At 51.7% G+C, this 16,578-nt stretch overlaps 1 protein-coding gene across 4 annotated transcripts in view; it reads right to left on the bottom strand.

The window, feature by feature from the left end:
• Nisch (nischarin) overlaps nucleotides 1-16,578 on the bottom strand; it is a 36,158-nt gene that overhangs the window by 3,047 nt on the left and 16,533 nt on the right. Inside the window, exons 7-17 of one of the 4 annotated variants that reach the window (XM_078038495.1) lie at nucleotides 15,762-15,857; nucleotides 14,090-14,242; nucleotides 13,366-13,434; nucleotides 12,759-12,944; nucleotides 12,445-12,573; nucleotides 10,890-11,003; nucleotides 10,460-10,571; nucleotides 6,217-6,341; nucleotides 5,073-5,122; nucleotides 2,621-4,033; nucleotides 406-913 (exon numbers count right to left, since the gene is read on the bottom strand). In XM_078038495.1, coding sequence (XP_077894621.1) covers nucleotides 406-913; nucleotides 2,621-4,033; nucleotides 5,073-5,122; nucleotides 6,217-6,341; nucleotides 10,460-10,571; nucleotides 10,890-11,003; nucleotides 12,445-12,573; nucleotides 12,759-12,944; nucleotides 13,366-13,434; nucleotides 14,090-14,242; nucleotides 15,762-15,857 — 2,955 coding nt within the window. Of the gene's footprint in view, nucleotides 1-405; nucleotides 914-2,620; nucleotides 4,034-5,072; nucleotides 5,123-6,216; nucleotides 6,342-8,794; nucleotides 9,889-10,459; nucleotides 10,572-10,889; nucleotides 11,004-12,444; nucleotides 12,574-12,758; nucleotides 12,945-13,365; nucleotides 13,435-14,089; nucleotides 14,243-15,761; nucleotides 15,858-16,578 lie in introns of those variants that run through there. The other 3 variants (XM_013361098.4, XM_078038494.1, XM_078038496.1) reach the window with 3 other exon arrangements.

Genomic DNA, 16,578 nt, shown 5'->3' on the forward strand with positions numbered 1-16,578 from the left:
GGCAGGACACCCCACTGCTATTTTTGTCATCCCTACTACCGAGGTGGCCTGCATACCCCGGGGACGTGCCCATGGCTTTAGACAGAAAAAGGCAGGAAGCTTATCTCATCAATGTGTCTATAACTCAGAGCAGAGGAGTCGGGAGTACAAGATGGGAAGTGGGTTTGCTGGGCCAGGGACTGCTGAGGGGAGGTAGCACAAAGGGCAGTTAGCCAGAGGAAGGTAGCTCGGGACCTCCTGACCCCTGGAACCTGTGAGTAGCTGAAGCCGAGGACTACATGATACCAGAGAAATCTGAGGGCCAAAGGCGACCCCTGCCTCACCCTTAGGACTGACTGATACCACAGTGGAGCCCACACCTCTCTGCACAATTGTTAGCTGGAGGACCCGTGCATGGGCCACTACCTCAGCGATGCTGCTGTGGAAGAGCTCAATGATGGCGCTCCCCTGTAAGCTGGCAATGTGCCGGAGTGACGGGCAGACAGGCAAGTGCGAGGGAATCTGATTCTCCTCTGAAGTGGATTGGATCAGGTGCTCGGTTGGATACTGGGCAGGGACCTCAGCTTGTGCCAGGGCCTCTGCTGGGGCTGGAGCTGGAGCCGGGGTCTCTACTGGGCCCTTTTCTGGCACCAAAGATAGAGCTGAGGCCTCTGCTGGAGCTGGAGCTGGAGCTGGAGCCGGAGCTGGAGCTGGAGGCAGAGTTGGAGGAGATTCCACTGGGGCTGGGACTGGGGCTGGAGCTGGGGCCGGAGCTGGGGCTGGAGCTGGAGCTGGAGCCTCTGCTGGAGCCTCTGGTAGGCCTGGAGCTGAAGCTGCTGCTGGGACTGGAGCTGGGACCTCCACTGGAGCTGGGGCTGGGGCTGGAGCCAGAGCCTCTGCTGGTCCCTCCTGGGGATGCTGGTCATCACTGCATCTCCCAATCCCCCCCAAGAAATGTCATATTAATATGTGGAACCACATCTATGCACAACTTCAAATGTGTGAGGGCCACTTGTATACCATATATCACCACTGGGGTCACTTAGGAGATTTTATTACCAGATTCCTTATGGGAGGACAAAACAACAGAGGGAAAATACCCAGGCCCTTTCTTTTGAGTGGCAGATGGGAGCAGAACAAGTCACCCCAGGTGAAATCCCACTTTGAGAAAGTATCAAAGGTTTCAGAAATGCCACTCTAGGGTCCAGAGTGCCTGCCCAGGGCTGGGACCTGGGTTGAGTGGGTGCATTTAGAAGTGAGAACCAAAGGCTCAAACTGCTCCTCAGTTTGCCTTTGGGGTGTGCTTTGGTGGTCCATGCTCTTAGCCCACCCAGCCACCATTGCACTTGGCCATGCCGGGCTGTCAACTGGTCTGGTCCAGACACAGGACCAAATAATGCACAGAACCTTAGAGCTCACAGAGGCTGGGAAGTCACACCCCTTTGGAAGGAAAATGTTTTAGAGGTTATCCTCTCCACTTGACCCAGTCCAACTGCTGAGACCCTTGGGGCTATGATCCTGCATTTAGCCAGGAAATACCCCAGGAAGCCTTGGGGCTGCCCTCCTGCTGTCCTGGAGCAAAGATGCATCTGCTAAAGGGTATGGTTTCTGCATGTGGTCCCCTATGGGCCAGTGCCAGCAGGCTTGGGGATGACAGGGAAGTAAAGACATGGTGTCCACCATTGAAGCTATACCCAGGGGAGGGGAAAGGAGAAGATGGCCATATAGCACAGGATGCTGTCTTCAGCTGGCAGATAGGAACACCAGATCCAGTCTGGAAGAGGTGGAAATCCCTTTAGGAGTGTCATCTGGGGTTTGGGTTGGAGAGAGAAGGGAAATCCCATGCAGAAGTGGGTCTCTGCTATCAGGAGGAAAGAAAAGGGAGGTTAGGGGACAGGAGGGCCATCAAATGAAGGGCTTTCTTCCCCAGGTAGGGGAAGCCCAGGAAAGCCAGCAACATGAGGCGCAAAATCCCCATTGCTCTGTGGGACAGGAGCAGGGGAAGGGGGAGGAGAGCAAGGATAGAAGGACAGACTGCCAACCTCAGACTTCCCAGTCAGTACTTTGGTTTTCAATGGGGCCTTGACAGAGATGACATAGCCAGCTCTGATACTTGACCTGTTACTTTTGCACCTGAGATTCTTTTCGGAGGGCAGGCAACCCAGTCCTTCCCAAGAGGGGCTTTTTGGTCACCAACAGGGAGAGCCTAGGAGCTAGTTCAGGGATGGGAGGGGCCTGAAGCAGTCCCAGATCCAGAGTCAGCCACAGAGATGTGATCCCTAGGGGTGGGGAAGCAAGTCATGCCTAGAGGCCATGCTTTGGCTCATGGGAACAGAGTGGACAGGGCCAGGTCAAAGTGACAACTCCCACTGGGCAAGTAAGGTGGGGGGCAGCTCCCTCAACCTCCCCTACAAGGCAGGTGCCTGGATCCACACATTTTCACAGACAGCTTTCCTAAGCATCTTCTAAAGCTCTGAAGATAAGGAGGAGCCAGGTGCCAAGCCAGAGGGAGTTAAGGTTAAGGCTAGGGTGGCCAGGAGCTGGGGAGAAGCCAAGGGGCAGGACAATGGCCTGCTCACAAAACGCAGATGCCCAGAGATCATACATGCCAGTCCCATGCCCTTGGGCCCCGTGGTCTTACCTGGCCCTACCCTCAGCAGGCTGGCCATCCACAAGGGGGCCCTGAGACCTGGCCCCAGTTGCAGGAGTCTTGGCGATGACCACAGTTTTCAGGTCCTGCAGGGAGGCCCGCAGCTGGTTGTAGATACGCAAGAAGTGGAATTTCTCATGGGGTAGCACAAAGATGGCAGTGACAAAGCGGTAGCCAACAAGTAGCTCAAGCACATGGCCGTCGGCAAAGGCGCCCCGTGGCTGGGTGCAGCTGCGGGTGGGGTCCAGCAGCACTGTGGAGAGCGGCACGCGGCTGAGCTTGAAGCTGTTGCGGTTGCGGCAATTGTGGGTGCCACGGTTGGGCATGGGATTGAAGTCAGCTTTGATGACGTTGAGGTGCTGGGGTGTGAGTAGCAGCCAATAAGGAATGGCAGCAGATTTGACGGCCTCGGAGGGTGCACAGCAAGAGCGGCGAACAGCTGAGCAGAGTGTGCAGCTGGCCCACTCGATGTTGCCGGAGTAGTCCCCTGCGGCCGTCTGTACCATGCGCTTGTCACTGTAGACCAGGTAGACGGGGAAGCAGCCCTGACTGCGCTCCTGGCAGCCACCAGCCACCTTGTAGAAGGTGAGTAGCTGGCGCAGGAACTCCTGCAGGCTAGTGTGGCTGCCATAGAGGACAGGGCTGCACAGCATGGCCATGTGCTGTGGGGCGAAGCAGGAACGCAGGTCAGCGTGGAACTCATGTAGGTTCACGGCATCCGAGATGATGAAGAGCGTGTTCTCGCTGTGCCGCACCTTGAGCACCAGACACAGCTCTGGCATGAGGAAGCCGAACTCGGTGAGGTCTCCATGTGGAAAGCAGAAGACGAAGCGCAGGGATGAAAGGATGTGCTGGCTACTGCCCCGCGACTCCTGGTGTGGGATCTCAAAGACGGCGATGCCAAAGTCAGTGAGCACGAGGCAGGCGGCGAACTGGCGGATGCTACCCTGCACGTGGATCAGGAAGCACCACAGCACCTTGAGGATGCGGATGTGCTCCAGTAGGAAGTCCTCATCTGCGCCCAGGGCCCACTCCAGGGCCAGGCGCTCCTCCTCAGCTTCCTCATCTTCTTCATCTTCCTCCTCCTCCTCCTCCTCTTCCGCCTGGCCTCCCTCCTCCTCTTCCTCTGCGTCTGGGGGTCCCATTTCAAAGTAGCGGTTCTCGGCAACATCTTCCTCATCCTCATCCTCGTCCTCATCCCCCTGGTTGCCCTGGGCCTCCTCACGCTGATTGGCAGCCTCAATCCAGGCAGGCAGCTGCCGCTCGATGGCCTGGCGGATCAGCGTGCTCAGGCGCTGGATGAAGTCCTGGTTTGTGGCCGTGTAGCCGATGCAAGTGAAGGGCAAGAAGATGATCTGGCCAGACCCAGGCACCACCTGCACCTCTGGCTCTGCGTGCTCTGGGCTGTGTGGAGAGAGGCTGGATCAGTGACATGAGGGTCTGGGATACCCCCCCCATCTCAGAGCCTGTTGCGTACCCTTGGCCCTGGGGAACCCACCCATGGGTCTCCTGGGTCTTCTACATATCTGAGCTGTTCCTAGAACAAGGGCATGGGGGAGGAGCTGAGGTGCTAAAGCTGCAAGGCTGGGGACACAGCTGATGAGTACAGGCTTCCAAACACTCAGACCACACCATCCAGGACAGCTTTGTTCAGACCACACTGGTTCCCACAAGAGAAGTGCTACACAGATTTCTCAGTCATTCCAAGGCTTGCTTCTGTGAGCCCTGAGGCAATGAGTACTTCACTTGTTGATAACTAGCTCCCTTCAGTGAGGACCAGTGGCCTCCAGAGGTGGGAAGGTGGGTTGAGGCAGTCTTAGGGCAGTTTAAATGCTAGCTCTGCCAGATCATTCAGACCTTGCATGTATAACTAGAATTGGCATTCTACTATGAAGAGTCAGAGAGTTAATGTTTTAGGTTTTGTAGGCTACCCCTACCAACTCATCTTCTTGTTTAAACAGCTCTTTAAGAATGTAACTAACAGCCAGGGAAAGTGGTGGGTGCCCATAATCCCCGCGGCTCGGGAGGCTGAGGAAGGAGGATCACAAGTTCAAAGCCAGTCTCAGCAACCCTGTCTCTAAATATAAAAACGAATGGGAATGTAGCTCAGTAGTAATGCACTCCTTGGGTTCAATCCCTGGTACCCCCCCCCCCAAAAAAAAGAATATAATTATCATTCTTAGTTCCTGGACTATACAAAAAAGGCCATTCACTGAACTGGCCTTGATGTGCCACCACCTGGTACAGGATAATGTGAATCAGGTGAAGTTTAGGGAAAACAGACCCAAGTCCATCTCACCTGTTTATTTAAAGAAATAAATAGTTCTGTAGGACTTCTGTGAACAGATTGGTAACAGAATCTAACTGGTGACCTCTGACCTACAGCTGAGAGTGGGCAGAAGGGCATAGACAAGCCCAGATGCCTTCTTGACTTCTTCCTTACCTTGCACCACCAACAGCTCCTGGCACGTCCCTTGGGTCATCCGGAGCTGCCTAATAGAGAAGGAAATACAATCATCCCCCAGCTTCAGCTATTCCCTGACATGTCCTGGGCGCTGGACACTGAGATGGACACTCTGCTGTCTTTGCACCTCACCATCCCCAATCCACCCACATTCACTAGGTAATCATGCCAGTACATGGCAGGGTTGGGATTCCCACCCCTGTCGGTCTGAACCCAGCCCACATTCCCAGCCCAGGGCCATAGCCTGAGTCACACTCTCAGGGGTTCTGATATCCAAGGGCTCCTCATGTCACCTAAGAACCCAGTTGCACAGTCTACCAATCCAGTCTGTGACCAGCAATGCACACCATGAGTAGGGCTGAGGCGGGTCCTAGAAAGGGCTCCCAAAACTTTCTGCATAGTGTTCAAGATCTAGGGCTTTGGAACCTACTGCTGTGTGACCCTGAGCAGGGAGTTCTGGGGCTAGACAAAGACTCTGCAAACCATCCTAGCATTGTAGGGCCATTACCCTGTGCTGTGCAGAGAGATGGGGCTGGAGAAAGGCCCAGGCACCAAGACACAGCAGTGTAAGCCCCTCTTACTTGCCTCCTTTCTTTTCTTGGGATACAGGGATGGGCCTCCAAAGCTTGACCGGTAGCCAGAGGAGACACTACAGTCACACTGTCTCAGACTACCAGAATGACAATGTTGAGAAGGGGCAGAATGGCCCCAGGGTACTAGGTAGCTGGGGAGAAGTTCTGCCTCTACACTGTCTTCTTCAAGGCAGTCTGCATGCAGGCTCAGGGCTCACCCCCGCCCCTTGGCCCAATGACAGAGCACTCCCTGTTCCCAGAGAGACGGTAGGGAGGGGCATCACACACACACACACACACACACACACACACACACACGTAGGATGGAGAGGAGGGGAGGGAGAAGTTGAACACAGGCTTAATCATTGTGTTAATTAAGAGGACTCAACTAGAGACATGTCCAAGAGAAAGACTGTACAGGGCCAGGCACAGAGCATGAAGCTTGGCAGCATGGGCTGTGCTCCAGCCAGGCCACTGCCAACTGGCCTACCTCAAGCAACAGAGTTGGCTTGCAGACGGAACAGTCTTCAGGAGTAGGCAGAGGGCATTACCTGTCCTGCAGGGATGGACTCCAAGGAATCAGAGCAGCCCCCAGCAATGGGCCGGTCCTCGGGAGTCAGACTGTCAGTAGATGAGAGGCTGCTGGCCAGGGCCTCCTCCTGCACGAACATGATCCCTGCAGAGATGGGGTGGGCGGACGGGTGGGCAGGGAGAGCAGCTGTTCAACAAAGGGGCTGGGCCTTGGGCTACCAGCATAGCCGGGGGCTAGCCAGACCCCTAAACCATCGTATGGGTAATAGAAGAAAATGGCAAAGCTAAAATCCTCAAACAGCTCAAGAAAGAACCAATGACTGCTTCTCTAATCTCAGGCAGGGAGAAGTTTTCTGAGCACACATGCAGAGGAAGAAACTGAGACTACATTAAAAAAAAAAAAAAAATCAAACCTCTGTGGATGAATCTTAAAAACCAAGAAAACAAAATCAAATGCAAAGAGAAAAAGTACTTGCAATATATAACAAAGCTTGATATCTTTAATCTATAAGAGTTCTTACAGATTACAAAAGTGGTAGAGAGTAGAAATCCCATTAAGAGACTACAAAGAACACAGAGTGACATTCCATAGAATTGACAACAGATATAACATGTGAAAAAAAGATGCTTATCCTCTCTGGCACACAAAGAAAGGCAAGTTGAAGCAGACCGGTTTGTATCTTTGGCAAAGGTCAGACTCACTGTACAGCCTGGCCCTGGCCTAACTGGGTACAGACAGGCACTGGAGTTGGAGCTGACCCCTCCGTCAGGAGAGCAGTTTGGTACTACGTCCATCAAGAGCCTTAAATGTGTTCACTCCTAAAGCACCATCCCAGGAAATGACTAGCCACGACCCCAGCTCCTGATCTGACATCTGCAGGCTAGCAAATCCTCAAAGCACAGGATGCCTCACTGGGAGGCTCCAGATTCCCCCTGGGCTGCTGAGAACAATTTTGAGCCTGCACCCACAGGCCCCACTGAATACCCCAGGGCCACCTCCCAGGGACAGCAGCATGACCTCATACACCCTGGTAAGGCATGGGGTTTTCAAATCCTACTGAGGCTGTTTTAGGAATATTTGGACCCATTACTTCCAGTTTGCAGACTGGTGTTTCAACATGTTCTGAACTATAGCTAGAGTCTAGAGGAACCTGGGCTTGCCTCCACACTCCAGCTTTGCCACTAGTCACCACAGCCCAAGGAAATGATTCTGAGCCCCACAGGGCATGAGATCTGTCTGGCTTGGCTGCTGTCCGACAGGGCAACTCACATGGCCCAGGTCCTTTGTCCCAGGGCTGGGCAGGAAGACAACCCAAGCCCAGACACCCTCATAAAGTGAAGCAGCAGGGGCTCTGCAAGGCAGGAGGATAGCAAGCACACAGCCATGCATGAAGCAACCCCCTCCCCAGGATCTCCCCTGGGCTTTGCCTATGCTGTCACCCTCCCCTAGAGTCCACCCTCTCCTGCTGACCCATTCAAATCCTATTCATCCTTCGAGTCACCTCAGATGCTACCTCTGCTCAAACCTACAAATGTCCCTGAACCATTCTACCCTGGGCATAGAGTTCATCTCCCCAAGTGGCTCCTTGTTCCTCAAGGGCGGTGGCCTAAATCCCCAACTAAGGATGTAGAAAGGGGAGAGTGTTTACTGACCACTTTTGTTTGAGCCAAAAGCAGTGCTAAGCGTTTCCCCAGCATCAGCTCATGCGTGCCTCTCATTATTTACCACATTTCATCAAATCTAAGATGCGTGGAAACGGTGCCATCTTGGTCTTAGCAGGTGTCCACGGAAGGTTTTCCCATGACTCCATCACGAACACCAGCTGGCTGACAGCAACTAGGGGACGCCACTGACTGAAAGACGCATCTCAATTTCAGAGAAGTCGCAGGGTGGAAACGTGTGCATCTTAGAATCGATGAAGTAAGGTGTATCCAGTTTACGGTTGAGAAAACAGCTTCAGAGAGGCTACACAGGTAGCTTGAGATCACACAGCCAGGAAGTTGGAGCCTGAACTCAGCTGCCTGCTCCTAACCACCTCTCTACACAGCTTCTCTCAGCCCTGGACCTGGCTGGAGAATCAGCTCCGACATTTTGCACATCGGCCCTTATCAGTCACAATCCTCTGTGGCTCCAACAGCCATCTATAGCTCCTGCAATAACCAGAGGCCTGTGTTTTCTGGACAGTGCCCCGTTCACACTGGCCTGGGAATGCCCAGTTAATTTGCAAGTATGCTCCCACTACAGGACAGGCTGGGAGCATTAGGTGCCACTTAGCAAAGCTGCTCTCACATAGGAGAAATCCCTGCCCATCCGGGCTAGCTCCAGTAACACATGGCTGAACACACACGAATGTGGATGCCTCTACATTTGTGAGGAAAAAAGCAACATTTTCTTGCCACTAACTCCCCAATCCCTGTTTGGACATGAGGAAACGTGGACAGGGACAGTCTGTCCACTTCCTTCCTGGACTGTGGCCTGTACAAATAAGTGGTGAGAAAGGGCCACTCAGCAGATGGGATAGGGGACATCAGGAGAGACCTCAGGCAGGGGTTTGACCTTGTCATTTCTCACCCAAAGGAAAGAGATGTGCACACAAAGACATCCACTGCAGTTTTATTTATGAGAGGTGCAATCTGAGACAATGTCTCAACGTCCAGTGACTGGGAAGTGGGGACAGACTACAGAAGCCACTCTGCAGAGTGCCCCAGGGTGAGAGAAAGAGGGAAATAAGGCTGGACCTAGGCTGCTGCAGAGGCTCATCACTGCAGGGTGGGAATGGGGCCCTGCCTGTAGTTGCAGCCTTGGGGGAGACACCCCTCCCCACTGCCCGCCCGGGGCCTGCTCTTTACCAGCTTATTCTCCACTTGCTGTTCTCCATAATCGCTTATTGATTCACTGATTCAACAGTTGCTGACTAAGACTGGCCAGCCATGTCCTTGGCCTTGGGACCAGACGCATCTCCCTGTCCCTGAGAAGCCTACAGTTATGCGCTTCCTCTATAGGGTCGACAGTGCTGTGGGACCCCAAAGAGGGGCTTGACTTCCATGCAGATGGCAGTGATAGGGAAGCTTCCTCACAGGGATCCATACCCTCTTTTCTTTTTACATAAAAAAATACAACCAAAAAATTTGTCAAGAGATTGACCAAAGCAAACAGGCAAATGCTCTGGCACCTAGCCCCACCGCTCCATTTTTATCAATTCTCTTCCACACGGCATGGTGGTAACCTCAGTGTGCTGCTCTGCGTCGGGCTTTTGCCTTAATGTTAGTAAGTGTCTCCCTTCTTGCTGCCAGTCTTCTCTCCCTGATGGGACTGCTGCAGAGGGTTCTGTGCCACAGATGCCTCTCCCCTCCCCTCTTTGGTGTGCATGTCACAGCCCATGTGTTGCCAGCAGGGAGCACTTCACACCCCTCCCCAGCATCTGATCCCTCTCTAAGAGAAGATCCCCTCCAGCGGGGTTGCCAGGTCAAGGGGTGGGAATGTGTTTCTGGCTCTTGAAATAGGGTCAAACTGGTTTCCCAAGGCCTCACACCAAGTTCTGCGTCTCCAGGAGCCCGGGTGGGCGGCGTTCTTTCCTGCGTGTCCCAAGCCTCAGCTCCACTTGGGACGGCACACCCGCCCCTCTTCTGTTGGGGCCGGGCCAGCAGACACGCTCATGGGACCTGCTTCACTCACTCATCTCCGAGGATGCCTGGGTTCAGAGGTGAAAGCCCTTTGAAAACGCTAAGACAGTGGGCAGATGAAAGGGATGGGTCTTCCATGGGTCCACAGGGACACAGACAGCCCATCTTGATCCCACAAAAGCAGTGTTTTGGGGCTGAGCCACGCCCTGAGAGCCTCAGACATGAGGTAAGGATAAAAGGAAGTTCCCCAAATGGGGATCAGGGCTCCAGACTCAGTAACGTAACAAGGCTTGGCTTCCCATAATGAGCAGCTGACCTGCTCAGCTGCCAAGGGGAACGAGTCCTCGTGAGCCAATAGCCCCGAGTCTGCTCTATTAGACACCCTGTGGTCTCCTAGAGGAACTGGAAGCAGGTGTCAGAGCATCAGGGATCCTCACTAAGCAAACGACAGAACTGAAATCAGGCCGGGCGCACCTGCTGCGTGCCACCTGAGGAGCCAGCCTGCGGACGGCACCACCCTCCCTGTGCCCAATCCTGAAGGAAGCAGGTGCCAGCATCTCTCCCCCAACCCCAGCCCAGCCAGGGGGCCCAGGCAGGGGCTGTGCAGCTCTGCTAGGAGTAAGATCCATATGTGATTACCTTGGTTGGAGAGGATGGGCTGGGGCAGGGAGGCAGAGGTGGGAGCCGTGGTGGGAGGAGAGCCACTGGGTCCAACGCAGGGGGCAGCTAAGAGCCGAGAATCCTCACCAACCTGGGGAGAAGCACTTGAGTCAGCCGGGGAGAGATGATAAAGCACAGGAAGAACAGACTGACAAGGTCAGAGTTGAGGAAGGAGGAGCTCAATGGTTCTCACAATAAGGTGATGAAAGTAGCCTCACAGTAACTTGAGGGGCAGGCACCATCACCATCCTGTCTCACACATAAGGACCTAGAGGGTGTGGCCTTCCCGAAGTCATGCAGCCTGGGAGCAGTGCAGCCAGGACTTGGTGGCCCTGAGTGATCCCAGAAATCAGCTCCTCCTTGATTGGTTCTTCACCACTACCCCTCCACCTTCCATATAAATGCCCACCTTCTTCTCTGGGTTATTCAGTTTGGACTTGACATCCTTGGCTTTCTGAATTGCTTTTAGTACTTCCACAGTGTCCAGCTCTTTCTCTGTGGTTGCCGTGTCATCCAGACAGACCTAGAGTCCACAAAGTAATTCTCAGCATGCGGATAGGCATGTGTGGTTGGAAGACAATGGTAAGCCCCTGCTTGGGAGCAGGCATGAGCATCCATTGTAGGCCAGGCCCTATGAGGACACTGGAGGCTGAGGGAGGCTCAGCCTTATGGGAAGTGGGCTCTTCACCACCCACAGAAATGTCATGGGAGCAATTTGGAGGGGCCTATGGAGTCCCACACTGCCTCATCTGTCTCTGGGTGTCCCTCTCCAGGGAGAGGCAGTAGCCTCTTGGGTGGCTGGTACTGGGGGCAAGGAGGTAACATGCACTAAGCCCTCATTTACAGATGGAGCTGAGCTTGTCAAAGAGCAAGGGGAGCACCTTCTGGTTAGGGGAATGGGGAGGCTAAAGGCATGAGAGCAGAAGGAACGAGCGAGCGTGCAGGCATGCAGTGTGGCCAAATGAGGGAAGGTCCCAAGGGCCTGGACAGGAGCAGACACTATGACTCCAGGTCTGGACTCTGGACTCCTCTGGGGAGGAGATGGCATCTTGTGAAGACTATCTTGGGGATAGTGTGGAAAGGCAGCACTTGGGGCAGAAAAGGGGCAGAATGGGATGTAAATAGCCTCCCAAGTACTTTCTGACTTGGGGTTTGGGGAAGACAGGTTCCAAGGACTGGTGAGAGAATGGGGGCAGGGTTGCTTGAGGCTGAGGGAGAGGAATGAGCCTGATGAAGGACCTATTTGGTCAGCATGGTGGTGGTGGTGGTAGTAGTTGGAGAACCAGAGCCAGTAGGCAGCAGGCATTGGGTTGGGCTACACTAGCAAAAATGGACAAACCCTTGGACTTAACAGTCAGGCAGCGTGGCCAGAAGTTTTCCAGGAAACATGATTATTTTAAGTATCTTTTTTCTATTCCTTGTCTAGAATTAACAAATTATTATTATTATTATTATTATTTTGGTACTAGGGATTGAATCCAGGGGGCTCTTAACCACTAAGCCCCATCCCCAACTCTTTTTCACGTTTTATTTAGAGACAGGGTCTTGCTAAGTTGCTTAAGGCTTCACTAACCTGCTTTAACTTGTGATCATTCTGCCTCAGCCTCTTGAACTGCTGGGATTACAGGAATGTGCCTCCATGCCCAGCTAGCAATGATATACATATTTTTTTTTTAAAAGCTGAAAACAGTTTCTCCATACTTTGAGTCTGAGCCTATGTGTTCTCCAGGTGAGCCCTCCTGGCCTGAAGCTCTAGACAGATGTGGCAAGAAGCTCCCTGACATGCCCCATGGGAGAGGGGTGCAGCAGATTTCCCAAATGAGAGGCTCTCAGGTGAGCTTCTGAAGCAAGTGAGGGCAGAACAATGGACAATCCTGCCTCAGTCTGCCCATGTGAACCTGGACTCCATCCTATCTCTTTGGGATCCACTGGTGGCACAGGAGGGTGGTGGTGGTGGGGCTTACCTCAGAAGCCCGCTCTCCGAACTGAGCAAGCACCTTGGTCCGGTAGTCAGGGATGATGCTCAGAGGATTATTCAGCAGGGCCACATGCTCCAGACATGGGAGGCTGCCTATGCTCCTGATCTCTTCCATCTGCAAGGCATGAGTGCATTTCCCTTTGGCCATTCCCTTTGGTCCCTTCTAACACTTCAGCAACAGGACAACACATTGGATGGCCTCTTTTAAATGAAAGGAATTTTAATGATTTTCTTTAAGTGATCAACACCAAAGCCTGGCAATCCCAGAGCCCAGAGAGAGCTCCTTGGGATGTGGCTCACCTGCTCAATCCTGTTGTCACTGAGGTCCAGGTTGACCAGGGAGTACAGCTTGTGCAGGCCACTCAGACTCTCTAGGAGGTTGCCTGCCAGGTTCAGGGTCTTGATATTCCCCAGCTTGGTGTGGACGCCTTCCAAGGAGGACAGCTTGTTGTAGGACAGGTCAAGGTGCACGAGGTTGTACAGGTGCTGCAGCGGCATTGAGAACAGGGCAGTGGCTGAGTTTAGGCCTCCACAGAGACATGACAGATAGATGCCCTTCCATCAGAACTAGTTATACAAGGCAGTTCCATCTGTCTGCTCTGACAATTTTTAGGAAGGGAAGCCTCTTTTCTCCTACACATGTGCCACAGCCCAGAAACAGCCCTAGCAGGGAGGTTAGGGATGAGAACTGAAAATAAGCCTGCCTGTCTTCAGGATGGAGGTTCACCATCTCTATCACACTTGTATTTATTCATCATTTATAATTCTTTGGAACAAGGACAACAATCACTCCAGCATTATCATAGGATCCTTCAAGGGAAGGTGGCAATCCCCACCCCCTGACCTCCCAGGAGGTCAGGACCTTGGGGGAAGCTGTATAGGCAGAAATTATCTCCACAGACATTACCTGCAGGTTGTCCACGACCAGCACTCCATTGTGACTCAGGTCCAAGAACTCAATCTTTGGGATCAGTTTCTTACGAAACAAAAGAAGAACCAATGTTATTCTAGGAGGAGGCTGGATCCTACAGACCCTGCACATGGTGGCTGGGCAACCTGGGGCTCTTCTGACCACAGACTTCCAGCAGGCTGTCCCTGCAGGGCCAACAATGTGACACCTCTTGTTGCACACACATTAGCACATTCAAGGCATACAGGGACTCCAGAGCTGAACAATAGCCAATGCTTTACAGAACATTTGGTTTAGAAAAATGACAAATTGTAATGTCCCAGACAGAGGAAGGAGCCTACATTTCTTCTAACCCCGCTCTCCTTCCCACTGAGAAGTGTAGACAGAATCATATGCCCATTGCCCTAACACCATCTGGATGTCATCTTTACATGGGCACATCTGTAACACAGGGAGTGATTTTTGTGCCTACTCAGAAGTGTGTCATCACTTACTGTGGTTCTAGAAATAACAAACGTACATGCAATTAATATGCTTTGTTTGGTTCTAAGTATTACCTTACCAATTATAAAGATTCTTATTTTGAAATTTAACATAAAAATTATGGGGAAGGCTTAGGGACCTGGTTACAGGTTTTCTGTGGTCTTTCCAGAAAAGTCAACCAAACCTGAGGCTTTGGTTAGGCCAGAGAGGCCTATGACACTGGCTGCTGCAAGCATACCACAGACTCGTCGATCTCAGAGATGCTGTTGTGGCTCAGGTCGAGAGTGGTCAACGCCTGCCATGTGGGGATGACAGCAGTCACAGGGCCTTCAAGTGTTGTGCCTTCTGGCTCCCACTCATCAAATTCTGAGGCTTCGGGCACGAGGACTTCCTGAATAAGAACATCTGTTAAGCACTATGCTCAGGCCCTCACGCAACACTAACTAGAACACTATCGCTGCAAAATTAAAGGAAGGACTGGAGCATATTTAGCATGTGGAAGTGAGCTTGCATTTAAACAGGGCTTTGATGCATGTGTCTTTAAGCGATTGTGAAATAACTGAAAGGTTTAGCAACTAACGGCAGATTGAAATATGTTCCTCTGCCGCGGGAGCAAAGGTTGCTCAAGCCCCCAGGGGCCTCTTCCACTCAGTGATGCCTTTTCTGGCTAACTCTCAGAGGCTGAAGGTCCAAACTCACAGTGTTGCTAGGCAACTGTGCTTTCAGAGTGGTCTTCACTGTGGCGAGCAGGTCTTTTTAACCATTACTTCACAGGGACAAAATCAGTGCTAAGTCAAGAGTAGCAGCAGAGAGCATTGGGACCACCAGGGGAGAGAGGCAGACCTCCTTGGTTTGACCTTTTAAAAATATTTTTACCATGGTACCTGAGAACTCAGGCTCTTATGCATGCTAGGAACGTGCTCTACTACTGAGATGTTTTTTAAGACAGGATCTCACTAAGTTTCCCAGGTTGGCCTCACAAACTTGGAATCCTCCTGCCTCAGCCTTTAGAGTAACTGGGATCTCAGGCATGTGCTACTGGGCCTGGCTCTTGGCTTGATTTTTGAGGTTTATAAAAACCTCTCCTCTTGTAAGGATCACCCCAGGTTCCTTCATCCAGGCAGCAAGGAATGCCTTGAAGAGGGACAAGGTGGCCCAATGCTCTTATTCTCTCCAGTTTCCTCTTTGCAGTCAGCAGCCTTAAGAAAAAGAATTTTTACCAAATCCAAATCTTAATCAGATACCCTTAGTCATAAAATTAGCCACCTTATGCTTTTTCTATACTCAGGGAAAGATTTTAACATTACTAAGATGCAAGCCATGAAAAGGTAAAAGAAACCTCCTACATTCTCAATTGGTTCCAGCACTTCTGCAACCTCACCTTCTACTTCAAGTCCATGGAGGACAAGACACAAATAAATGCTAAGCAAGGCCTCATTAGGCTTTGAGGAACAGTTATATTAATCTAACTGTTACCTGTATAGCTTCACAGTTTGTTCACTAGAAAACAGTGGCCTTTTAAAATTCTTTTTTGGAGGAAAAAACCAAGTTCCTTAAAATGTCTTGTTAACAATATTTTTTAAAAATATTTTTTTTAGTTGTAGATGGACACAATACCTTTATTTTATTTATTTATTTTCACGTGGTGCTGAGGACCAAATCCAGTGCCTCATCCGTGCAAGGTAAGCACTCTGCCACCAACACAACCCCAGCCCTTGTTAACAATATTGATCTTTGATGAAGATGTAGGCTAGGGTCTCAGGGGTTATCAAGTGCTGGGAGGTGCCGGGGAAAGTCTAACCTCTGGGTTCTGGTATGTGGCCTTGTTGGTACCTGTCTTCAGTGGTGGGGACCACAGCCAAGACCTTGCCCTGTAGACAGTGCCCAGGTAGGAAATAGGTTAAGCTTACCTTCATTGAGGTTGCCGAGAAGCGGACACTCATCGTGGCTAAGGTGGGCTTTGAGGCAACCAGCCCTCGGATGTGCTTTGCATCACAGTGACTTATCTGGATCAACAACAACAAAAAAGTCTGTGTCTCAGTAATAAATCCTGGCTCTATCAGAAGTCCCAGGAAGGGGTGTTCATCATGCATACACAAAGGAAGCCTAACAATGGGCAGCCCAAATTCTTAAGAGGCAGGAGGTGACTCAAAATCTACGCCTTCCTTTTTCCTAATGCTATTTAGAGCTGACTAAACATTCTCTGAAGTATCTACAAGAAAGGCGTCTAGAGTCTAAGACTCACAGTGAACCACAAATTCCATTTTATCTGTAAGGGCTGTTTGGGGATTAGCAGGTGGTCAGAAAGGGTGGATCATGGAAACCAGTGCTAGGGAACAAGGGGCCCTCACAATCCTCCTTTTTACCCAGTCCCACCCTACTGCCTTAACTGTTCTGTAATGAGGAGAGAAATTAATACCAAGCACACTGCCCCTGAGGGCTTCATACCCACAATCAGACCAGCAGAGCCCCAAGTTGCTGAATGGGGCTGGGTAGGCTTTCCTTATTCCCCAGGCCTCACTCAGCCTACAGTGGTTGAGGTTCATATCTAAGTTTCCTTAAAGAGGAATGGCCTTCAAGGTCTGAAGCAAACCTAGATAGTTACAGGCAGAATAGGTCAATGGGTAGCACAGGCTCTAAAGCCAGACTCAGCTAAATTCAAACTCCAGTTTCCTCTTCTTAATTGTGTGATCCTGGCCAAAATCCCTCATCCTCCTAAACTTCAGT

This window comes from Ictidomys tridecemlineatus, chromosome 2 (assembly GCF_052094955.1).
Source record: "Ictidomys tridecemlineatus isolate mIctTri1 chromosome 2, mIctTri1.hap1, whole genome shotgun sequence".
NCBI classification, from domain to species: domain Eukaryota; kingdom Metazoa; phylum Chordata; class Mammalia; order Rodentia; family Sciuridae; genus Ictidomys; species Ictidomys tridecemlineatus.